Here is a 24,087-nt window from a genome sequence, read left to right as displayed (position 1 = left end):
GGGACGGGGGGGGTCCCGGGCAGCCTCCTGTTTCGGCCGCCGAGGGAAGGCACTGGTCATGGTGGTGCGTAGCGGGGGAGAACAGGCGACGGTAACGAAGGCCGGGAGAGATGATGGCCTGGGAGCAGGCACAGCTGGAGGGGTGTGATGGCTGGAAACATTTGATTTGGGGTTTGCCTGGAGAACGGAGGGGAGGGGGAAGGAGGGTGGCCTGGGTTTTTTAAGGCAAGCAGAAGTTTGATTATAGCGTACGGCAGAGGTCTGTGATTTGCGGTGAGCGGATTTCATTAACTACGGCCCTTTGAGTCCCGGAAAGCCCGGTCAGGCCCGCGGGGCCGGGGATGAAGCTGACCCCGAGGGCGGGCGGCGAAGGGGGCTCGGGCGTGGCGCCGGTGCTCCGGGCCGGGGAGAGCCGCGGCGGCTCCGGGCTGCTGCGCCCGCGGGGCTGGCACGGCGGCGGGCACTGGCCCTGCGGCAACCTCGCCTCGGCTCCCTCCGCAGCCCGCAGGCCCCTGGGATCGGCCCGGCGGGAGGAGAGGGCGGGGGGCGGCCGCTTTCCCCGCTGCCCCGACGGCAGGGGCAGCCACGACCCCTGCGGTTGCTTTCTGCGGGGGGGCGTGGGGCACAGGGTGCCCTTCGCCCCACCTCCACCCGTGTCACCTGCTGCAGCCGTCACCGGGGCGAGAGAAGGGGGGGGTTGGCTCCCCCCACCTCGAGGTTTACCTACGGCCTTTCCTTTTTTGATGATGATGGTGGTGGAGGCAGCAGCGGGCAGGAGGTGCCCGGGGCGGCGGCGCAGCCCGCCCCTTCGGGGGCTTTCGGGCTGCCTGGCTGCCCGCCGGCGCAGAAGTGGTATCGGGTCTAATTGCCGTCAACGAATGTCACCGGCAGAAGGAAAAACAAAAGCTGCCTCCAAAGATCCCGGAGCAGAATTTGGCAGGGCTCCTAAAGACACCAATTAGCAAAGGCTAAACCCATTAATGAAGTGGCGGCTCTCTGGTTTCAGCCAGGTGGTGCAGATCAGAGCGCCTGTATCTGCAGCAGAGCTCCGCTTCCCTCCAGCCAGGACCTCACAGCAAACCTCCACATCAATAATACGCTTAATGGATCTCATTAGGGCTGGGGCCGCGAGTCCCGGCCGGGGAGCAGGGGAGGGGAGCGGAGCGGAGCAGGGGGGCAGCGCTCCCCACGCCGCGCCGCGGAGGGACGGGCTCCCTTCCCCCGGGGGGCGATGGCCGGGCGCCCCCCCCCCCCCCCCCCGCGGGTCCCCAGCGCTCCCCGCTACCTGGCTGAGCTCACGGGTTTGCGCAAACTGCATTTCTAGCCGGCTCTTTCAAATAAACGAGACCTCGGCATCGCCTCGCCGCGCTCCTCGCCCCCCGTCCCCCGTCCCCCCGCTTCAGCTGAGCCCCCTCAGCCCGCCCAGCCGCCCGCATCCGCGGCCGCGCGGGCTGCGGAAGGTCCCGGTGCGGCGGCAGCGCCTTTCCGGCGGCCCCCGCCGCGGCCCGGCCCCGCAGCACCCCCCCGGGCCGGGAAGAGGAGCCCCGGGCTGCGGAAGAGGAGGGAAGGGGCTTCTGCAAAATGGGTGTAAAAAGTAAAGCATCCAGCCCTCACCTCTGTAAAAGGGGACAGGGGAGAAGGGCGGAAATATTTCCGCTTCAGCTAGGGGAAAACATAAAAAAGAGGGGAAAAGGAAAGCTGGGGTGGGATAAGCTCGGCCGAGGCGAGCTAGAATATCTAGCTAAGGGAGGTGGACTATGAAAGGAGACTTCATATTTCTCTCCGAGGAGTCTCTCCAGGTCCGCAGCCGAGAATACACACAGCAAACGTTGTGCTTGAATTATAGCTGAGGGTTTGCTTTATTTGAATTCACTGGTGTTTATTTAAGAAAGTGAATAAAGGTTTTGTGTAAACAGCCATTATTTCTGATGAGCGCTCAACAGCAATAAGAAGGGGGTGGTTTTTTTAGTCGAGATTGTGGCAAAAGTTGACATTTCGGAGATTGCAGTTTGTCTTGCCGACGCCAGGCAGTCCCGAGGCATGAACTGCAGGGAAAGCTGTGTGTGCCTGTGAGTGTGAAACGGCGATGCCGAGCGAACCGGGGTCTGAAAACAATTATTTTTTAAGACATCAGCTTAAGCCCGACATTAAAATAAAATAAAAATATTTTCCTAAGGAGCGGGGCCGGTCTCGCTCAGCTAACGAGACAGGCGAACTCAGGTTTCGCTGCCGCCGGCCCCGCGCCCGCGGGGGTCTGCCGGGGGGGGCAGCGCCGACCCGGAGGACACCCCCCCCCCCGCGCCGGGCGGGGCAGCAGCGGACCCCAACGCCAGCTCCTCGTCCGGCCCTTTTTGCACCGTAAATCTCTCGTTTAAAATACTGCGTCTGTTTTGTTCTATTATTGTTCTTTTATTTTCTTCTAACGTGGCTGTTATTTCCGAGGCTGACTCGAGCCTCTTTGCAGACGGGAGGTTTTTGGTAAGAAATGAGGCGAGACGAAAAGGATCTCGTTGGCCTTCTTAATGCGGCGCCCGGGGGAAGGGGGGGGTTATCGGTGAGCTCCCCCCCGGGAAGGAGCTCGGCAGGAGCTGCCGCTGACCAGCCCGGCTGCGCATCTCTGCGGGCGTGGATGCTCGCAGACGGGGCTGGGATGTCGGAGCGGCACGGAGAGGCCTCCCACTTCGTTATTAATCCGATTTCCCACACATGCCACGCAGGGGGGAGGCAGGGAAACCTCTGCTCTCCGTGCGGCTGTACGCATCGCTCCCGTTTCTTGGTCTTCCGTACAATCTCTCATCTGAAATAAACCCGAAAAATCGCTGCCCGGCACCCGGGAGGGGAAAGCGGGGCGGGTGTGTGCCGGAGCGCCTGGCCTGGCCGGGGCCGCGGCGACCGGGGGCAGCGCCGTGCACCGGGCGGTGCCGGGGAAGCCCCCCCCCCCCCCCCCGGACCCCCGAGGGGACCCCGGCCACCTCCGGGCAGGGGGAGCCGCGCCAAGCCAGAGCCGTTGCGGCGGGTGGGTGCAGCCCAAGGGGTCTGGGATCGGCTGGCACAGGTCTGAAAAGAGTCACGACGGATTTAGAGGGGTTAAAGAGACCTCCTGAAAAGCTGCGACCCCCGGTTTAAAGACCGTCGAGGAACCGGAGCGGCGGGGAAAGCGTGGGCTCGGGCGTTTCGCCTTCAGAAATAATCACCATCAAAAAGCCTTTCGTGTCACCAGGCGATGATAAAGCAAACAAGGGGCACCCCCAGGCTTTTTGGGGCCGGTTCTAGGGGGGTGTTGCATTGCGCTGAGGACAGGTCGATTTCGCCGCCGAACGGCGGTCGAGCTGCCTGCAGTCACGACCCTGTCCCGACTTTTTCCGCAGAAATTCAGCAGGAACTGCAGCCTCGCAGGACCGGGCAAACTCCCTTCCCTGTCGAGACGGGCACAAATCCCTCCACCCGCCCATCTTTCTCCAAACTCGTTCGCGCGGGTTTGCTCTACCTGCCCGAGGACGTGCACGACGAGAGCAATGGGGGAGAGAGATTTTTTTTTTCCCCCTATCGCTGGCCGAGAGGAAAAAAATACCCTCCCGGTGTTACCGAAAATCCTAACGTGCTGTTCTGTAACACCGGCTCCGCCGCTTGGCCAGAGCAGCAGCCCGAGGTGCGCGGAGCTTCCCCGCGGCAGCGGTGCGCAGAGGAGCACCAAAGCCTGGGGGCGGGGGGGGGGGGCAAAATCAGGCGCAGGGCGAAGGAATTTTAGCGCAGCTCTTTCATTTGAGTCTGAGCATCTTTCTCCGTCGCCCGAGTCCCAGCAGTGTTATTTCTCCCCTTTTGCCGCGTTATCTTAAAAATTAGGTGCCAGAAAGGCACTGCCCTTGCTCTCGCCCCGACCCGGGGTCCAGGCGGGCATTGCTCCCCGTTATTTGGGGAGGCCGGGGGGAGCCTGCCCCTGCGCAGCCAGCCCTGGGCTTGGAGGAGGCGCCGATTCCTCTAACCCGAGGGAAGCGAAGCCCTTTCCCGACGCGCTTTTCCTTTCTCATCTGACAAGAGCCAACTCAAACCCCTCTCCCGCACGGTTTAGTCTTTAGGAAACAAAACCAAGAGGCAAACAAATTCCTGCGTGCCCGTGAGCCGCACCGCGGTGGTTTATCGGAGGAGAAACAGGCATGTTTCGCTGGACATCTGTCCGGCTTCCCTCGCCCTTAGAAGAAGTTACAACCCCTGGCAGCAGCCCCCGCGCTGATGGGCGCAGCACCCGCCCTAGGAACAGCCGCTTTCTGGGGCTGGAAGCGAAGTGCAGGGCCCGCTCCGCGCCCCGCAAAGCCGTGACACCCCCCGTTTCCTCCCTGACAGTGTCTTAAAGGCAGAACCATTTCACAAGCCCCTTCCCGATCCTTCCCCCCGCTGCCGCCCGCTCCCCTGCCCCGGCAGGGCTCGGACGGGGACGGCGCCCCGGGCGCGCTGCCCGGCCCCCGGGACATCCCCCTGCCCGCCGTGACTCCGGCGGAGCCTCCGCCCGCTCGGTGACACCTTATTTACCGCTTCACCCGGCCCCTCTTCGCCCAGCGAGCCGGCCTCTCGGCTTGCCGTTTGCCCCGGCTCCTTTTCCCCCAGGGCTTGGCTCGGGCGGTGCCGTCGGCAGTTCCCTCTCCTGCCTCAGGTGTTCGCTCCCGCCGGAGCCTCCCCGCTAGCAGGGGCGGCCCCCAGCAGCGCGGCCCCCCCGGCAGCCCCCCCGGCAGCCCCCCCGGCCCCGGCGGATTTCTCAGGGCCTGAGCCCTCAGGGAAGCAGCAGGCGAGGGCCGGGCGCTCGCCCCCTTCCCCATCGCCGGAGGACACCGGGAATTTTTCGGTCCTTCGCCTTATTCCTCCGTCTCCCCTTTCTTTCTAACGGTGTCACCGGCTCAGCGCCCACCGGCCCGGCACGGGGGGCGGCTTCGCTCCGCCTGCCCTCGCCCTGACCTCGCTGGGCAGGATCAGGCCTCCCCCGGCCCCGCGCGTGTTCGAGAAGAGCATTTCTCCGAGTAGGGCCTCGCAGAAAGCCCTGGGGCAGAAAAGACGCTTCCCGGTGGGCAAGGAGAGGGGCTCCGCACCGCTGCGGCTTTCGCTTCGATCGATGCCGCTTGGGAAGGGAGGAGGGGGAAGCAGGCTGGCCGAGACGCGGGCCCCCGTCCTCCCCCGTGCCCCGGGACGAGCGGAGCAGCGGGCACCGCGGCGCTTTATTTTTTTCCGAGGAGCGAAGCCGACGACGAACCCGCGCGGGGCCGGCGGATCCCGGCCTGCACCCCAAGGGAGCCCCGGCGGAGCCGCCCGGGCGCTGCCTCCCGGGGAGGGCACCCACCCCGCAGACCCGCCGAGGGAGGGGGATAGGCCGCCGTGTGTCCCCCCCGCCCCCGGCGCTGCCCCGCGGGGCTCCGCGCTCCCGCCCGCCGCCGTGGCCCGATCCTGCGCTCGACCTCCGCACCGCCCCCGCGCCGCGCATAGCGCCTGCGTGACGTCACAGCGCGCCCCCCCGGGCCGCACAGCCACGCTGTGACGTCACAGAGCACTACCTCCCCACCCCGCCGCGGAGGCTTGCGGCGAGGTACACGGCAAATCGGAGCGACACCAAACAAAGGCAAAGCACACCCCCCCACCCCCCCCGCACCCCAAAACGGCCCCGGCGGCTCTCGGCAGCGCGGCTGAGGCTCGCCGGCAGTCGGGCAGTCCGGTCCCGCCTTGCATCAGGAGACAAAAGCCACCTCACACCATACATCGAACACAGACACACAGGGTCGCCCGGGCGGATCTACAAATGTCATTGGCAACTTTCTCACCGGGGGCACAATTTTGCGCAATCAAATCCGGTCCTTGTCATCGCCGCCATTAGAAAGGGAAGGGGAGAGAAAAAATAAAAAGGAGCAGGCTGCCTCGGGAGGCTTCCGAGGGAGGAGAGACAGTGGCCCCTTTGAGCGGGGCGAAGGAAGCTGGGGCAGCCTCGCCAGCCCTCTCCCCTGGTCAACAGACTGGCGTGGCTACAAACCATAGCAAACATTTTATTTACAGGAGATATATATATATATTTATATATTTTGTCAGTGCAGTATTTCTTGGCCGGATTATTCGAAGCAACACGTTGCAACCAATGAGGACGTTGGCAAAATACTTCACATTGTAAATTGTTTGCGGGGGGGGGGGTGAAGAGAGGGATTTCGGAGCACGTTCTCGGAGTCCCTCGCTCGGATTCTCCTGGAGAGGACAAGGGGCGGGAGACGGAGAATAAAATAAAAATAAAAAAAAAAAAAAGGAAAAAACCTAGAAATCCCGCTCTCCTGCGAGCAGCGCGGAGGGAGAGGTGGCCGCCTCACGCACAGCCGTCCTGGGGCTGGGGCTCCCCGCTCCGCCCGCGTCCGCGGCCCCTCGCCCCGGGCCGGGCCGGGCCGGGCGCTGCCCGCGGGCGGGAGCGGGCCGGTGCCGTGCCGCCCTTGCCGCGCTCCCGGGGCGGAGGAAGGGAGATAAATTAGCGCGCAGGTCCCGGGCGCGGCTGCCGCGGGGCCGCCCCGTCTATAGGCCGCTCCGCGGCTCGGGGCTGGCGGCGGCGGCGGGCGGCGGCGGCGGGGAGGGCAGGCCGGTGCTGCCGGAGGACTTGCCGAGCCCGGCGGCGGGCAGGCTCCGCTCGGCGCCCTCAGTCCGTTCCGTGTCGCTGGGCGCCATGTCGAGGGAGTCGGCGTCGCTGCTGTCGCTGTCGCCCTCGGAGCGGCTGGGGCTGCGCTCGGGCTCCCCGGCGGCGGCGGGCGGCCCCCCGGCTCGCTGGGCCGCCGGCTCCGGTTCCGGCTCCGGCGGCGGCTCCTTGTCCTTCTGGGCCTGCGCCTCCTTGGAGTGCCGCCACTTCATCCGCCGGTTCTGGAACCACACCTTCACCTGCGGCCGCGCCGCCCTCAGACGGGCGGCACGGCCCCCGCCGCGCACCGCGCTCCGCTCCGCTCCGCGCACCGCGCTCCGCTCCGCGCGGCGCCCGGCCCCAACGCCTGCCACCGGGGCCGGGCAGCGAGGGGAGAAAAGGAGGCACCGTCCTCGCCTCCCTCTGCCCCCACCCTTACGCGACTAAGGTGGCTTTATTTTTTTTCCCTTCTCCTTCTGGTTCGCGTGTTTAAATAGAAAACACCCCCCACCCCACCGGGTTTGGTTTTTTTCTCTCTCTCCTTCTACTTCTTCTTCCAGGAAACCAAATCTTGCTCAAGAAACCACAGCGTTATACAATTCTGTGCGCTGCGGGCCCTCAATAGTGGAATCATTACGGAGTGGCGTTTAATGATTCCGTTTGAAGAAGAGTTTTCACTTCCCCAGAACTAAGGATTTCACAACCCGGGGAGAGATTTAGAAAAAAAAAAAAAAGAAGAAAAGAAAAAAAAAAAGGGGACATTAAAAATAGTGTGTTCGCTTCTACTTCCTTTGACCTAAACTGCCTCCTACAGCGAGTTGCACTTCAGTAAAGCGCACGCTGCTGATCTGCCCCGGCCCCGCTCGCCTCTCCGCTCGGCCGGCTCCGCGGGGGCCAAAACAAAGGCGAAAGCTCCGCGCCGGGCCGCGGAACCTGCGTGCAGGAGACGCTCGGGGCGCAGTCCCGCTCCTCAGCCAGCCCCGCCAAAGATTAAGGAAGGGAAATCGCTTTGCAACCGCCTTCCCCCCCCCCCCCCCCCGCCCGGTATCCCTCTAAACTGGAAGTAAGGTTTGAAATAAACCCGGAGCCGTTCTTACTTGAGCATCTGTCAGCCCCAGCATCGCCGCCAGTTGCTTTCTGTCCGGTTTGGTGACGTATTTCTGAATTTCGAACCGTTTTTCTAAACCTTTCCTCTGCAGGTTGGAAAAAACAGCCCTGGACCAGGAGCGTTTCCTCTTGTACGTCTGGGGCAGCGTGTCCTTGGTTAAAACTGCGTACGGACCTGGCGGGGGGGGGGGGGGGGGGGGGAGAAGAACGGGGGGGGAGAGAGAGGGAGACGGCGTTATTAATATCGATGCCTGAAAGGGAGCCTTAAATCCATCAAAATAGCAGCTGGACGGCGGTGCGCGGGGAAGGCCCGGGCCAGCGTGGCCCTGCCCGCCGGCTGGCTACGAGTCCTGTCAGCATGTGCTTCCTCGGGCAAGGATGGCGCAGCTTGGAACCCGAGTGTCTTCCTCTCCCCCCTCCCCACCCCTTGCCTCTCGGCCCGGGTATTGGCTTTGTACTAGATGGGATGATTCTCTGGGTCAGGCCCTAGCCGGCCCTTCCTCCCCCCCACGCAGCCCGGCTTTCGCCCCAAATCTGAGCCTCGCTACAAAACATAGGCCCTGGCCTTCCAAAAGCGCCTGGCGAGTCCCTCCGGGAGGAGAGCGCCCGGGCCGGGGGGGCTGCTCGGGGGCGGAGGGCCCTGCGCCACGGGAGGGTCGACGAGGGACGAGATGTACCTGGAAAAGTGTCTTGAAACTGGTGCTGAACTGAGCTCCTTGGGTTTGTGTTTAAGGGACCCAGAATAGCAGAGGCCTCGTTAATGGGGTCTAGAGACGCGAAGAACTGGCCGGCGGAAGGCTGCAAGTTGGGGAGATGAACCCCAGTTTGGCGGCTGGTAGTTAATAAGGAGGTCAGATCTGTGAGCACAGGAACAAGGAGAGCTCTGTTACACCGCGCTCGAGACCGGCACGCTCCGAGCGCCGGGGCCGGGCGCAGCGGGTCCCCGGCCGGAGGAGCTGCGGGGGGGAACCGGGCAGCCGCCTCCTCGCCCCGGGGGCTGTCCTCGGGAGAGGCGGCCGTGCCCCGGCCCTCAGGCATCCTCCGGTGGATCTACCGCCTTGGCCGGGGTGTTTACGCGCCGCGGGGGGGGGGTGGATTGCAGCGAAAGCCTTTCAGTCGGGCTGCGCCCTCCGAGGCAAAAACCCCGCGCCCGCTTTGGGAAGCGGAGGCCGTTTCGTTCGCTATTTTTACGCGACGGCTCCTTTTCCCCGCGGCGCAACGTCCTGGGCCGCGGGCTGCGGCCCTGCGCGGGGCCGGGGGGGCTACTTGGGTGAGCGCTGTTGGAAACTCGGATTTATAACGCTGTTTTTAACAACCCTTTTCTCGGCTAGACGGAAAAGTTTGCGAACCGCGGGTACCTACGGATGCTAAAAATAACGACAGCACAAATACAAGAGCACCAAGCGCGCTAGCACGGGAAGCGGGCGAGCCGATTTCTCTACCTCTCAGCGTGTTGCCTTCCTTGACTTTGGGGTCAAACTCCGCCGACAAAATGCGGTCGATGCCGAATTTCAGGTCCTTGCTGGCGGGCGCCGGCGCCGAGCCGTGCGTGTGGCCGCCCGGCAGCCGGGCGGGGGCCGGGCCGCCTCCGCCGCCCGCCGCCGCCGCCGCCGCCGCCGCCGCCGCGGCGGGGGACCGGTGCTGCGGGGGGCGGTGGTGGTGGGAGTGGTAGGCGGCGGAGAGCGGCGAGAGGCGCGGCGGGAAGGCGGCGGCGGGGGCGTCGGGGGCCACGACGGGCGTGGGCCGGAGCGGCGAGGCGGTGGCGTGGAAGGGACCGCCGTGGTGGACGGCTCCCAAGGCCGCCGGCATCCCGGTGCCGGGCCCTCCGGGCAGGCTGTCGGCGGGTCCTCCCGCCGCCTCGCCGCCGGCGTGGAGGATGTCGGCGATGCAGAAGGACGGCTTCTTGGCCGCCGCGGCGTCCAGCGGGAAGCAGCCGCCGGCTGCCGGCCCCGATGCCGAGCAGTACGCCGCTGACCACAAGCTGAAGTTGGAGGCGTAGAAAGGAGCCAGCCCGGCCGTGTACATCCTGCCCGGGGAGGGGACGCGCCGCTCCGCAGCTCAGCTCCCGGGTGCGCGCCGCGGAGCTGCCCGCTGCCCTGGGCGCATGGGGAGGGATGGCCGGGGCGAGAGGCGGCTGGCGGAGCACTTTCCGGCGGGGCAAGGGGGAAAAAAAAACAACCACCAAGAAAAAAAACCCAAAAAAGAAAAAGGAAAAGGTCCCCAAAACCCTCGGCGAGACGGAGAGAGCGAGCGGGCGAGGAGCGGAGCGGCGCAAACAAAACAAACCCAAACCAAACCCCCTTTCCTCGCACTGGGGGGAAAAAAAAATATCCACCCCTCCCCAAAACTTTCTCTGGCAGCGGCACTCCCGGCTCCGGAGCAGCCCTCGCTCCCTCCCCACGCCCAATCCGCGATCCGCGGGGCCGGGCAGCACCGCCCGCCGACACGCCCATGCAGGGCCGGGGCGCGGGTACGGGCCACCGCGCCGCCAGCGCGCAACTGCGCGCTGGCGGCGCGGTGGCCCGTACCCGCGACCGGCCCCGGCCCGCTTCGTCCCGCAAGGTACCCCGCCCTTAAATTCCCCCCTCGACTTTGAACACACCCCCCCCCCCCCCCCAAATTGGCGCGAGGGCGCTGCGCTTGCCGCCGCGATTTCCAAACGTTTGCAAAAAAAAAAAAAAAAAAAAAACGCGCAGGAAAATTCTTCGCCATCGGAGGCAGGTCCGTCCTCTTGGAAATGATTCCCAAGGAAATGTGTTTCCTTCCCGGATAAATGAGCCTGGGAGAGTCTGGAGGAAAATGACTCTGTGCTCGTGCACGCAACGTATGTATTTATGTGAGCTCCGAGCTATTCTGGGCCCAGGGCACGCTGGATCCTGCATTAGCAGCGATTAATTAATTAATCGTGTCTTGTCGATAATGTGATTTTATAGATTTTCCCCGTGTTCTCCAGCCGGGTGGCTGCGTCTGCTTCCACACCAATTTCACCTTAAAGACTAGTTTGCAATCTTGCAAACCTTTTACAACAGAATTACCCTCTATTTTTTTTTAAAGAATGCAATCATAAGCTACATTCGCTGCAATAATTTAGGGACAAATTTATCAAAGCATCTTTTGCGCTTTTTTTTTTCTCCCCTCTAACATCCACATTCGCTCCGACCTGACTCTGAGAAACCGCTTTTCTTTAATTTCAGTTTTCCTACACGTAAACTAGTCGCTGCCGTTTTGAGCAGGCTCCCGGGTCGGACGATTGCAGGTTTGCTTTGGTTTGGTTTCAAAAATATATATATATTCTATTTTTTTTTTTTCAAATAGCTTCCCAAACTCCGAAGGTTTTCGGGGAACCGCCAGAAAGGCAAGCTATTTTTCTTTCGCCAGGTACGAGGACGTAGCTCCTGTGTGAATCTTGACACCACCTGCGAGCGAGAGGGAATGCGTTCCTTAGGCGTAACCCTGCGCAGGGGCAAAGGGGGGGCTGGTTCCCCGGGAAAAGCCCGGGCACCGCTCCGCTTCGCTTCTTGTGAAGGAGACGAAGCCGAAAAGTAAAGCCGGGCTGGCTTGCCAAGACGTGTCCGAAAACCGAAGGCGGCGAAAGAAAGGGTTGCTTAGGCTGGAACTTTTCCTGCTTCCACAGCGGCAAGCCCCTTGTCCTCGCCCCCCCCCCCCCACCCCGCGCCAGCCCCTTGCTCCCAAATCGGATCAAACGACTCCAGTTTCACTTGCGCTTCCCCCGCCGGGCAGAGCCGCGCACCGGCCCGCCGGAGCGGAGGGCAGCGAGTCCGCCCTGCCCGCTGCCAGCCGCCTCGCACGGCCACCGCCGGTACTGCCGCGGCCGCCGTCGTGGTACCCCCGGGGCTGCTGGGCAGGCAGGCGGGGGGGAAACCGAGGGGAACAAACCACCGCGGCGGGTTTCTTTCTGTTTAGGAGCCCATTTCAAAGCCGAGCGGCACCGCAGGGAAGCGCCCGTTTGCGGGGGCCCCGGGCAGCCCCGAGCCGGGGCGCGGCCGCGGCTCCGCTCCCCTCGGCGCTGCGGAAGCCCGCTGGTCCCGCGGGTCGGCGCGCAGAGATGCGCTCCTTCCGCGCTGTCATCCCGCGGGGACGAAAATAGCCCGAAAGGAAGCACTACGCGCCTCGAACTAAGGCACTTGACCCCCGGGCTGGGCCGCGGGAGGGCGAGGGAGCTGGGGAGCCCGAGCCGCGGGGGCAGGTGCCTTCCCGGGGCCCGCCCGCTGCGCGCCCGCTGCGCCCCCGCGCATCCTCCGCGGGCGAAACGAGGAGCACCTGCCTCCCGCCCCCCCCCCCCCTCCCCGCCCCGGCCAGGGCCGCTGCCTCTCCCGGGGGACAGGGCTGTCCCCTCTCCCCAAAGGCCTCCGCAGGCCTCCCTGCCCCGGCACCGGCACCGGCGGCCGGGGAGGAGCGGGGCTGCGCGGCCGCGCTGGCCGGGGGAGCGCTGGCCGGGGGAGGCGGCGGCCCCTCCTCCCCGCGCAAGGAGGGAGAAGGCTGCAGGAAACCCGGGGCTCGCTGCAGTCCAGGTCATCTCCTGTTTTTTGAGAGGTTCCAACTCGGACTAAATGAGCGGATGTGCCTGCGAGATTTGTCCCAAAATAGAAGCGGCTTTAGTATTTTAGGATACAGCAGAAATCCTTATTTCTTCCGGAGAAAAACTTCATAATGAGCGCGAGCACTTCCCTTTTCAATATTTGTGCAACTTTATCTCGACCAGCAAGTTGCTTTGGTGACGCAAATCCGCCCTTGTGTATTGCAACTACAAAAATAAATGCAAGGAAATCAATTCCCTTCTAGCAATGAAAACATAAATATACAGCTGCGACTTTCCCCTTTAATCTTGCTTTCCGAGGGACTCGAGAAGGAGGCGAATGAACTGTGCAGGCAAGAGCGATGCTTTTTTTTTTTTTCCAGGAATGGAGTCTCGAAGGAATTTTTTTTCTTTTTTTTTTTTTCTTTTTTTCCCGAGGCTGACAAAAGAGGTGTGAAAAAAAAAGTGATTCGAGTTCTTACGAGGGGAAAATAGACGGGCTCACCCCGCGGCGCTGCAGCTCCCCGTCCCCACTCGCGGGCACCGGGCCGGGAGCATCCCGGGAAGGGCCGGGCCGGGAGCATCCCGGGAAGGGCCGGGCCCTGCCTGCCCGCGCCCCACGGGGAGGACGGGCCGCTCTTTCGGCTGCCCCTGCCCCTCCGAGTTCCCCGTCCCCACGCCGAGCTGCGGGCGGCAGGTCGAGCCCGCGGACCCGCCGGGGTGCTCGCCGCCAGCGCCCCCCCGCCGCCCCCCGCAGCCCGGCCGGCAGCGAGCCCGGAGCGGTGCCCGTCCCCGCGGCGGGCGGCTCCTCCGCCGCACAGCCCCCGGCGGCGGCTCGGGGCTCCCCCTCCACCGCAAGCAGCGCTCTCCCCGGGGGGCCGAGCCGGGTGCGCGCCCCCGAGCCTGCCCGGGGTGCTGCCGAGCCGCCTCCCGGCCCTGCTCCTCCGCCGACGGCCAGCGCGCCCGGCCGCGGGGCGCCTTGCCCCTTGGCTTTTAGGCTTCTCTATGTCGTTCTCTTTACACCTATATCTGTGTAGCGAAACACGCATGTGTAGTATAGAAAAATAGAGAAAAACGTTTTAAGACTCCTCGTGTCTCTCTCTAGGAGTACTTCTAAAAATAATCATCGAAGGTCACCGCAGACCCTCCAGGGAGACGCTTTGCTGGGGCGGCTCTCCCGGGATGGCTGCCGCCCCCCCGCCGCGCCCCGGGGTCCCGCCCAGCCGCCCTGCCCGCGGCCCGCGCTGCGCAGCGCCGAGCACCCGGCGGCCCGCGCCCGGCCCGGCCCGGCCCCAAAGCCCGTTCTCTGTCGCCACCTGCCGAGCGGGCCGGGGCCGGGCGCGGACCCCCGCGCAAGGCACCCCCGGGAGGCGGTCTCCCCTCCAAACGCCCCCGCTGCCGGGTCCCTGCGAGCCGGGAGCGAGCAAAGGGTGGGAGCCGAGCGCAAAAAAAAATAGCACGGCCCCCCCAAAGCTCGTGGCTGCGGGGTGGGCAGGAGCGTTCTGCAGATTGCCGGGGGGGGGGGGCGGGTCTGGCGGCTGTCGCCCCGTTGCTCCCCCCCAGCACCGCCCCGGGAAGCCGGGAGCGCTGCAGCGGGGCCGCCGAAGCTGACCGCAGGCCGATGCCCCCCGGATGGGCAGCTGGAGGCAGGCCACAGGCGTGCGCCGCAAGGCTGGCTGGGCTTCCCTCAGCGGATCAACAGTTTGTTATCTGAAATGCGCCAGAGAAGCGCAGGCGCTGCAGGCAGGAACTGCCCAGAACCACAAGTGGATTCAGGGACTAAGCTGGTCAACTCCTTGACGTTTCCTTTCCATTGTTTCACGCGTTATTTAGTTGAATACCTGTGTCAGTAAGTAACGACTGAGGTTATGTCATTTGCTGAGCCTAAGTGGAAGGTGCCTGAAAACAGGCAGCATCCGGGCTTCCGTGCGGCAGGGCAGGATTTCAAGGCTCCTGCGGGTGCGTCTGCACTAGCGTTTCAGTTTGGGTCAGGGTGTGCTTTTGGAGGGAATCGCCTGATGCTGATCACTTGCCGCTTTGCATCGCGGAGAGGTCTCGAGGCGCACAAACAGAAATCCTTGATGGGAATTGAGTCCACAGGGCACGCTAAAATTACTCTGATGCGAAATCCCTCTGAAACGCCTCTACTGTAGTTGTTCGAATACTTCACGGGGTTTTCTCCATGTGAGCAGTCCTGAGAATTGCCCATGTGCTCTAGCAGACTAGGTCCCACTCAGTAGCTCCCTATGTCAGAGCAGATCAAAACCCGAGGCTCCCAGCTCCGGGGACAACGCACCAGCCACTGAGCTGGAGACTTACTCTCACACTTGCATGTTTGCACTCTCTGTCTTTCTTTCAACCGACCTGCTCTGACGAAATACATAAGATCACATGAAGCTAATGGGAGAGAACTTTTGCATTCTCCCAAATGCTGTGTAGTCCCTCAAGTCCCTTCAGACAGAGGGGGGACCTGAACACACTGATTCCCCTCTGCCCATGAGTGCCTGGCTCAGAGATCTGGGATGTGGGAGGGCACTGCATCTTTCCACAGCCCTGTTTACAGAAAAAGGGGTGACCTTTCCTTCCTTTTTTTTTTTTCCCTCTTCTTTTTTTTTTTTGCAAGAAAAGCTGCAGATAGATAAATCTTAAAGAAGGGTCAGGGTAATAAATAGCGGTTGGAAAGAAGTGCCTCTCCACAGTGCCGGGAAAGGAGGCTGCGTTCTGAGGAGCAGCAGGGTCAGGACGGTCCCTTCCTCGGGGTTTCCTACGGGTTAGAGCAGGCAGGTCCTGCCCACTGTGCTGGCTTTCCTGAAGCCCATTTTTAGGCATGCGATGCTGTGCCAGGAGCTGGGCACTGTGAGCCTGTAACACTCTAATGGTTTAAGCTGCTCTAAAGGTGAAGTGCCAGTCTCCCACACCCGCTCCATCCCTTCCTGCCTGTTCCCATCCCCGGGGATGTCAAACTGTAGAAAATTAACTCTGCTAGTAAGAAAAGTTCTTTTGCTGTCATAGTTCCCCAGACTAACTTCTTTATCATGTGGATAGCCAGGGTGAGGGAGCTGGGGGAACACGCATTTGAGGAGGGGGAGGTGGCAGGACTGCTGCGACCCTCTTCTAGTCTGCTCTAACCTCTCACCAGGTCACCCCTTAATTTAAGTGCTGCCTCTTGGACCTACTTCCTGCAGTCTAAAATGGGTCCTCCTCACATGGAAAGAGCCTGAGTTTCCTTTCATTTCCATCAGCATCACTGATTTCGTAGGTTACTCCACCTTCACATTGCAGTGGGACCGTAATCTGCTTGCGGAGGGGGTTATCACAGGCTAGCTGCGATTTTCCAGTCCACACCGACAGTGAGGTCTGCGGAGAGCTGGTCTGCAATTAACCCTCCGGCAGCTGATTAAAGGTGACGTGACACGCAGAAGTGCTGACCTCCCACTCTAATGTGCAACCACCGATGAGAGAAGCATTCACATGCACGCGCCGGGTTTAGTTTGCACGGTGCGCAGCGCCTGAAAACAAGCATCATTGCATAAAAGGGAGGTGATTCAACTCTCAGCGCAGGAGGATCATTCAGGGGTATTTCCTAAATCTGACAGGAGAGTATAATTATACCTGTTTTCAGCTGAGACCCAAAGGGGCAGCTCCTTAACTGAGGCAAACTGCTGCTGTTGAGGACAGGCTCAGGATGCCTCAGTGTAAGTAATGTATTTAGGTGCAAGTACAGATGGAAACTGAACGGGGGATTTTTTTATTCCCATAGCAGGCCATCACCCTATGGTTTGGTCAGAGCAACCCCATCTATTTCTACAAAACCAAGCTGATGCTTTAGGCCCACTGCCCCTCCAGCAGCAGTACATTAAAGTCACTGCGCAGAAAAGCCGTTCAATACCGAAGAAGGAAATACTAATAACTGCCCAATAAAAGTTTTAGTAAGAAACAGTTTCCTCCTTCTTGCCAACAGTGGTCAAAAATGTGGGGAAGCTGGAAATAAAGCTATCAGAATGCAGCTGTATAAAAGGCAAAATCAACCCCTGAAGGAAGTCAAGTTTCTAGAACAAAATTACTCTGTAAAACTCATCTGGATTTGAGAACAGTTATTGTTTTTCTTCCACCACTCCTTTCATGCTCTAAGTGGACTTAAATGCAGTAGGTACACATCAGTCCAGCTTTAAAACCAGCTCTTTCCTTGCTATTAGCGTATCTAAAATCCCAGCAGAATAATGCCATCATGGCCATTAAAAAAAAAATCCCATTGTAATCCTTTTTGCCCAAGGGAGATGCTTTCTGGTGAATACCAATGGAAGTGCCAGTCAGAGAAGTTTTACAGTCCAATAAACAAGCATGCCAGATTATATAGCATGTACATAGCACCCTCCGGACCCACTTCCCTCACTGGAACCGAATCTGCCCTAAATAAAGTCCAGCCATTGCTTCTCAGCTCCACAGGCAGCTCACGGCTTCCCCGAGCCAGGCTCCCCCAGGTCTCTTGGAAGACCCAGGTCCCCTCCCTGTGAAACACCCGGGAGGGTGGGGAGATGGTCTTGGAGCTGAGCAGCACAGCATCAGGTATCCCCTTGCCAGCTGCGGGTCTGGGATGCTGCCTACAGCAATAGCTATTCCTCCGCGCCTTCGGCAAATGGAAACAAAAACAGAGGAGGCGCAGTCAACGGAGCAACGCAGCACACAGGGGAAGTAATTTCCTACTGATACCTCTAACACATCATTTTATATCTCGATGCCTGGGATCTGGTTACCCTTATCTTAGCCAAAAGACTGTAGCGGTCATAAAATGTGTTTTGCTTTTATTTCTTCTAGGAAACTTTATCATGAGATTTTGATTATCTGTCCTGCAGCAATGAATTCCAAAGGTTCATTATCTCCCGTGCCTGCGTTCACTGTCCTTATTTTTTTCCTTCTAAGTCCTCAGTTAGCTCCTTGAGGCATCCATTCATCCCGGAATTGTGAAATGGAGAGAAAAAAGGCAAGGCTGACCAGTTTTTCCTTTCATTTGTCACTGTGTCTAACCCAAATGTCTACCCTTGCCCCCCAGATGCACACACTCTTTTCCAAGCCAAGACATTTCCAAACAATCCATTTCATTTTGAAGCCACGCTGAACAGGAATACGAATCTCAACATGTTTCAAGTCTCAGCCTAACTTCGCAAGGAATAAAAACATCGAAGATGGTCTCATTACTGCGATCTTTCCCGAACACTAACAGAGTAGCACCCTCTAGCGCAAGCTAACAATAAAAACCTCGACAACAACACCCCTCCTGGGTCAAATTCAGTCTTGGTGCATCGCCACTGGAACCGCTGGGGATGAGCTCAGCCACAAGGCTTTTCCCTTCAGCGCTCCGAAGCTTTCCCAGATTTCCTCCCCAGGACCCCCACGGATGCTTTGGGCACCCGTCGGATGCCGGATGTTGCCTAGGTCTCCGGCAGACCCAGGCGGCAGCATCGCCCGCAGGCAGGCGGCACAGACTTGCCCTCGTGCCATGCTGCTTTCACTTCTATGGGATGCTGCTGCCCGACAAAGCCCGGAGGTAAGGTATGTTCATTGCCAGGAGTCTGCCTCACATCTCGGGTGTTTTGAGACCTGTGAGAGGGATCCCACCTGGTTTGAACGGACCGGGGGCAAAAGGGAGGGTGAAAAAGGGGTCAGCTGAGGCAGGGAGGGCACCAAACCTGGGGCTGGGCTGCGGGAAGCCGGGCTGGGGTGTGGAGGGGGAACCGGGACTCTCGCACTGAGAAAAGTGCTGGTTTCTGGGAGAGTTGGGGACTAAGCGGGTGTGAAAGCTGAGGCTGAGGGCAATGCGGTGTTGTGTTACTTCTGGTGCGCTTTTCTCTCATTACTAGCAATTTCCATAGGTTTCATCAGTTTTATTGTTGTTAGGAGGAAGGAGAACACGAAAATGACACAATTTTGGCAGAACCTGAATAGGGTGGGGTGAGCGAGGGGGAGCGGGGTCATTCCTGGATGCCGTTGGCCACAATGAGGAGGCAAGTTAACTGTGTCGTGTCCCAGGCAAAATCCCATTGCCCCAGCGCACATCTAGGGATTTTATGAAAACACAGAGCTCCCCTCTCACGCTCTAAAAATAACAGCGAGTAAACGGCTACTCAAGATTTTGTAAAAATTAAAAAAAAACATACCTGCTTAACCAGAGGTGGAAATTTTGTCTAATGTTTCAAGGCTAGACCTTCCTTTCATTAAGAGCTAGAAGGGAATCGCAGTGCTTAAGCCAGGGAAGGAGAATAAATCCCTCAGTGTCAAACCAAGGTGATGCTGAGGTTTGGGAGCCAGCGTGTGCCCACACAAACACGGGGGTGAGCATTCGCCCCGGGCACACGTGGCTCCTTACAGGGCAAATACCAAAGCCAGAGGCCTGGGGAAAGCAGGCGAGACACCAGAGCTAATGAGCTATGCGGCGGTTTCACCTACCTCTAATGTTTCTGCTTTTTAATGTACCAGGCACATTGTGAATCCAGCTGTGGCTTCAGCGTTAAAGGGAAATGTAGGGAGGGATGCTTTTTCTCGAGACGTGATAAATAATGGCCAGGGCTGCGATTTGTTTTTGGGGAGTGCTATTTTTAGGTCAACGCCAAGGAGTTCCAGGGTGAGGCCGGACCGTGCGGGTAAGGGGGTGGAGGTGGCCCGAAGCCATCCCAGTGCTCTCCAAATGTGAGGCTGCGCTGGGGAGCAAGCAGGGGCGGGTGGAGGGAGGCTGGACCCCTTCCCTCGCCCAGCCTGGGCAGCCGCGGAGGCCTGCGGGAAACAGGGCAGCAGCGCTTTGTCCCTGGGCCACAGCGATGCTCCAATTTTCTGGAGCACCCCTTCGCCCCCATCCCCTGCCACCTCTGAAAGCCCACGCACCGCAGCTGGATATGGCCCTGCCGGGCTGGGAAGGTGATATCTTACGGCAGCCACAAAAATCCGTAGCGTTGGAGGGAAGAAACGGCTCTCTACCTTCTCCATCTCCACACTGTATCTTACTATTCTCCTCAAATGAAGCAAACATCATTATTTCCCATTAGGTGTTCCTGGTGCAAGAGTATTTCATTGAAAAATGGTTCTTTAATGCTAATGGGAATTATACTCCTAGTGTAATTTATATTAATAAGGCATGTGCAGTTCCTTAGTACATTCAGATCCAGATGGGAAATGGGATTATTTTTTTTTTTTTTGTCCTTCCACACAACATCTGATGAAGTGCTCCAAGCATACAATTTAACAAGCTATTCTCCTCTGGCCTTACAGATGAAAAATAGTCCGTTGTGTCAACTCCTCAGATGCCTATTTTTACACCTTCTGTTTGTTCTTAGTTTGACGTTGTTAATCACGGTCCCACCAAAGCCCCATTGTTCAGCTCTTCAAGAAGAATGTTGTTATATTGACTGTTTGTGCGTCAGCCCAGCTCTCTCTGGAGCTGCACTTGGATGAAATTAGATAATTTCCATTAGGAGAACAGGCATTATTAGTCCCCAATGCCAAATTGAAAAGAGAGCCAAGATTACTATTTCTGGCCGTGTTCACCTCAGGAAGGAACCTTCTCAGCTTTAATGGGATTTTGCTATTGTTGGTTGCCTTCTGTTTGACACCGGGCCAGCAGGGTTGAAAATTGTTTAGAAAGCTGCATGAAATATAATAGAGCCCAAGCCATTTGCTGCAGCACATTCCAGCGTGATGTTTATTTTGAAAAAAAAAAAAAAAAAAAGAGGAAAAAAATTATTGTCCTTGGCAGGAAAAAAAAAATCCCACTAACTTGACTCTCAGAACATATGCTTCTTGTCGCTGTTGTGCTTTCAAAACGTGCTGCCAGGATTGGCGCGTTACATACAGAAGTGATAAATCTAATACTATTTGTAATGATCTACAGGACTTGTAGAAACAGATTACAGGCACAGGCGGCGACTTTATGACAGGAAAACAAGGCAAAGGATGATACTAGGTCAGGTCCAAAGGATAAAGTCAAGTCCCACGTTTGTCAGTAAAATGTGCATCTTCATGTTCTGTGGCTCGGTTTTCCCGGCTGTAAAATGGGGTCAAGAACACATCTCTACCACCCGAAGAAATCAGGAGGACATATGCTCCCTAGACTTTGCCTTCATGGGTGCTGGGGGTCTTCTGAGCTGGGCTCAGCCCCTCCAACGGCCCCAGGCATGCAGCCCTGCCCATCCCACCGCCGGCCTTCCCCCAGCGGTGGCCAGACTCTGCTGTCACTGTAATCGTTTGGAGGGCAGCTCTGCTTTCTCCCCTTCATCATGCCCCTCACCATCACTTCGCCCAAACACCTCACCTGCATCTCAGGACGCTAATCCTTGACAGCCAGCGTGAGAGTGGGGACGGTGGGCTGAACTTTTGCTCAGCTCCGAATTCCCCATGGGTCTCTTTCTGCTCCATATAGTACTGTTTTGTTCTGTGAATGCTGTCTTAAAATAATTATTAATGAAAGCAGAGTTGACTTTGGAGCAAAAGTTTCCAGTTTCTTGGCATTTCCAACGTGTAAGCTATCTAAGGGTACTGAAATGCGGGACATTTTTTGGATGAGATCAGAATCCAAAACCACATTTTCCCTCCAGGCTCCTTCGGAGCCAGACCCACCTTTACCGCACTTTACCCCTTGTCTATTCAAGCCCATAAGAAGCTGAGCAAATAGAACAAAGTCACCCGTCTTTAGAAAAATAAATAGAGCAAGTGATCTTCAAAGCCTTCAGATGAGGATCCACGCAACAATGCCGGTGTTATCCCTGGGCAATAAACCAGAGTGCTCCTTTGTTTATATTAACCTAGTGTTTACTTCTATTTTAACCAACAAACATTGATGGATTGCATAGCCTTGGCTTGAAACCATCCGCCAAATGATTAAAAATACAATTAGGCTAAAAGAAAAAAAAAAAACCACAGCAGACGCCAGCCGACACGCTTCCTCCACACAAAGCTGCCACCCGCCTGCACGGAGCTGCTCTGACTCAGCCAGAGCAAAGCAGTGATCACCCCCAGCAAAATCAACACCCGAGCCCCTGCCTAGACCCAGTGTGCGGGCCATCCCCAGTGCCTGCACCCTCATGGAGCCGAGCTGGGGGGTTTGGTTGAAATTTGGAAGGTTCTGGGTGGGGACGACCCCTTACCGTGCTTGCTCATCTCCCAGATCAGCTATCCAGTGGCACTGGCATTTTTAGGAGAAGTCAGGTCTGAAGCTGACCCCGGGCTGTCCCTGCTCAGAGCATCCTTTAGCGGCTGCCTGACACGGGAGAGGTTTTGGGCAGGCTGTGGGAGAAGGTGGTGCCCCTTCGCTGTGAGTTTTGGCAGCCGGGCTGCCCCAGGAGGTTTCCTCCATCCCTTTCTCCCTCTGAGCTGCAGGGAAGTGTTGTGCCACCATGCAGGTCACCCACTGGTTTCGCAGCCCAGTAGGAAATAAAATGGTTCCCGTGCGACCTGTCATGGAAAGTCAGCCCCAGTAGCTTGTGGAGGCGCATGTGTCCCCCCAGACCCCATCCAAGTTGCCACCCCTGGCAGCTGCAGGCAGTGAGGCCCATGGTATCTGGACACATTGGATGAGGTTTATGGGTCCCACATGGAAGCATCCAGACGATGCTCAGGTCTCCGTTCTCACCCCTCAATAAACTCTGGAGCTGACTCAACAAGTGAAACATTAAGAAACTGTAGGTTAGACAGAAAATAATCTGTGTTTACAAGGCTGGGGGAGCTCATCTGCACCCTGGCTATCTCTTCACATAGAGCATTTGTCTTCTCACCGACCTCTTTATTTTTTTCCTCTTCATGCTGTGAAATGTTCATTGTCTCCCGCTAAGGAAAGTTTGATAAGGATCTTGCTGAGAGTGGCTTTTAGGAAAACCCAATGCTGCGAAAAGGAACCAACCATTGTACAGCCAGCACTTCAAAGTTATAGCAGTATCTTGTTTTTTTGTACCAAATAAATAAATAAAATGAAGATGAACAATGTGTTTCCATTTAAGGGGGAGTGTGGGAAAATCCAGGTCTCATCAGACTGGGAAGCGGAGTGGTATATGCTGACTAAGAGACTGGAAATAGCGTGGCTGTCAATTGAAGGAATTCAGGGTTGAATAATCACGTCGAGCAGGCAACGTCAGATGGGAACTGTGGCCCCCAAACCTGTTCGTTTGAACTCGTCGTGATTCACACGAGAAAACACACATTGGCTCCACATGTCACTTGTGGTTTCAGGGGAAGCTCAGGGTTGGGCCATCCCCGCTGCCGAGCAGACACAAGCGTGCACCCACCCGGACATCCACTGTAGAGCTACATTTCCAGCACGGGAGGTCATGCAGGTTTTACGTGCTGCCTTATGTTGCAACCGAAGCTGGCTGCAGTCCTTGCAAAACCCCTCTCCTTGGCTTCAGACACCTCTGTGTGAGCTCACTGCCTTGCTGTTCAACCTCATCGTCCCCTCGGCACTTTTGTTTGTATTTGAGACCAAGGTCCTGGCTTATGGAGGGACCCAGGTCGCTACCTTCGTCTTCACTAAGGCAATTGCCACTCTTCACCTGGCATCAGCCGACGCATGCCCAGCCCTGGTCGGATCCTTTAGGTCTAAGAAAAGTGCAGGCTGTGTCCAGCATGACCCATCCTCAGAATGGCGGTGATGATGGGACACTAATCCTTGGCTGCTCCTCCTCCTCACATGTGCACCCCAGGGTGGGGGTGGTGCAGCTGCAGGCGATGGGGACCTGTGCCGTGTCCCCATCCTGCGCCGCCAGCACTCCCAGTTCAGCCCAGTCATCAGGGATGGTCCAAGTGTCCTTTAATGTTTTCTTTTATGGATAATTACCCTTTTATTTTTTTCTTAGCTGTTGAGGAAGGGAGAAAAGAGCAGGAGAGATCCCATCCTTTGGTGCTGTGGGACTTGGTGCTGTTTTAGTAATAATAACAACAAAATATTGAAAAGGAAAAAAAATTGCAGTATATCAGCATGTTTTTAAGGTTGGTGGGAAAAAAAAGACCTTCTAGTCCCAGTGGTATCAGCGAGGAAAACGTCCATTGGATTCTAGTTCTTAAAAAAAAGTATCTGAGTCATGCAGAAAGTGCTCGGCTTGGGTAACGTGTGGTTACTGGAGTGCTGGCGAGGGGGAAGGGAAGTAAGCTCCCAGCCCAGAGCCTCATCATGGCCTTACGAAAATTAACACGTCTGTGAAGATGTCTTCTCTAACAAGGAGGGTGCTGCTTGCCCAGGGGGAGAGGGAAGACGAGGGGGAGGAGAAGGAGGGAAGGTTTACTTCCATCTCACTCCAAAGCTGCTAAATTCAGCCCTTCATTTGCCGAAGAGAAGAACTAGAAATCACACTCCACCTGGCAAGATAATTTTTCCCCTAGTCATCAAAGGCTGGAAAATGGGTGTCTGCACTGGAGGAATTTTTCTGAATAGGCGATGACAGTTACAAATTTATTCCTTTTTCCACTATTTTATGGAGATTTAAGTGAGTCCTCCAATCTGTACCCACAAGAAAGCCCGCTTTCCACAGGTGAGATCAGGCAGAGACCCTCCATACCTGCAGGGAGAGGGTGCTAAGTACATATACGTACACGCATGCATGGGCAAAAGGCAGCACCGCACCGGAGAGCCCAGAGCACCACACAGACATTTTGCTCGGAGGATGGAGCCAGGGAGATGAAAGGGGAGGAATGCATTCAGGTATTTCACTCTCTTCCAGGAAGGAGCTTCTTTGAAGATAGGGAAAAACACAGAGAGACACAGCAGGGGAGGAGGGATCTGTCCACGTTACCGGTTCGACTGGATTACAGTAGATCCCCGCTGTGGGTTGCATGCTGCTCTCTT

The 24,087-nt window shown here is 58.1% G+C and overlaps 1 protein-coding gene across 1 annotated transcript; it reads right to left on the bottom strand.

The window, feature by feature from the left end:
- Positions 1-6,528: 6,528 nt before the first annotated feature.
- HLX (H2.0 like homeobox) lies at positions 6,529-9,757 on the bottom strand. The gene is made up of 4 exons (XM_059835626.1): positions 9,175-9,757; positions 8,410-8,589; positions 7,723-7,907; positions 6,529-6,885 (listed from the first exon to the last, which is right to left on the bottom strand). Exons 1-4 carry the CDS (start codon positions 9,755-9,757, stop codon positions 6,529-6,531), a joined length of 1,305 nt encoding a protein of 434 aa, XP_059691609.1.
- Between the last annotated feature and the right edge of the window lie 14,330 nt (positions 9,758-24,087).

This window comes from Gavia stellata, chromosome 2 (assembly GCF_030936135.1).
Source record: "Gavia stellata isolate bGavSte3 chromosome 2, bGavSte3.hap2, whole genome shotgun sequence".
Lineage (NCBI taxonomy): Eukaryota > Metazoa > Chordata > Aves > Gaviiformes > Gaviidae > Gavia > Gavia stellata.
Note: the sequence above shows the minus strand (reverse complement) of the source record. Positions and strands in the feature narration are given on the sequence as shown.

What these genes read in the sequence shown, in the direction of transcription:
- HLX (XM_059835626.1), bottom strand. Translation starts at nt 9,757, where the DNA reads ATGTACACGGCCGGGCTGGCTCCTTTCTACGCCTCCAACTTCAGCTTG. An exon ending in GGAAGGCAACACGCTGAGAG is followed by an intron (nt 8,590 to 9,174) that starts GTAGAGAAATCG and finishes CTGTGCTCACAG; the next exon opens with ATCTGACCTCCTTATTAACT. An exon ending in GTTTCAAGACACTTTTCCAG is followed by an intron (nt 7,908 to 8,409) that starts GTACATCTCGTC and finishes CCCCCCCGCCAG; the next exon opens with GTCCGTACGCAGTTTTAACC.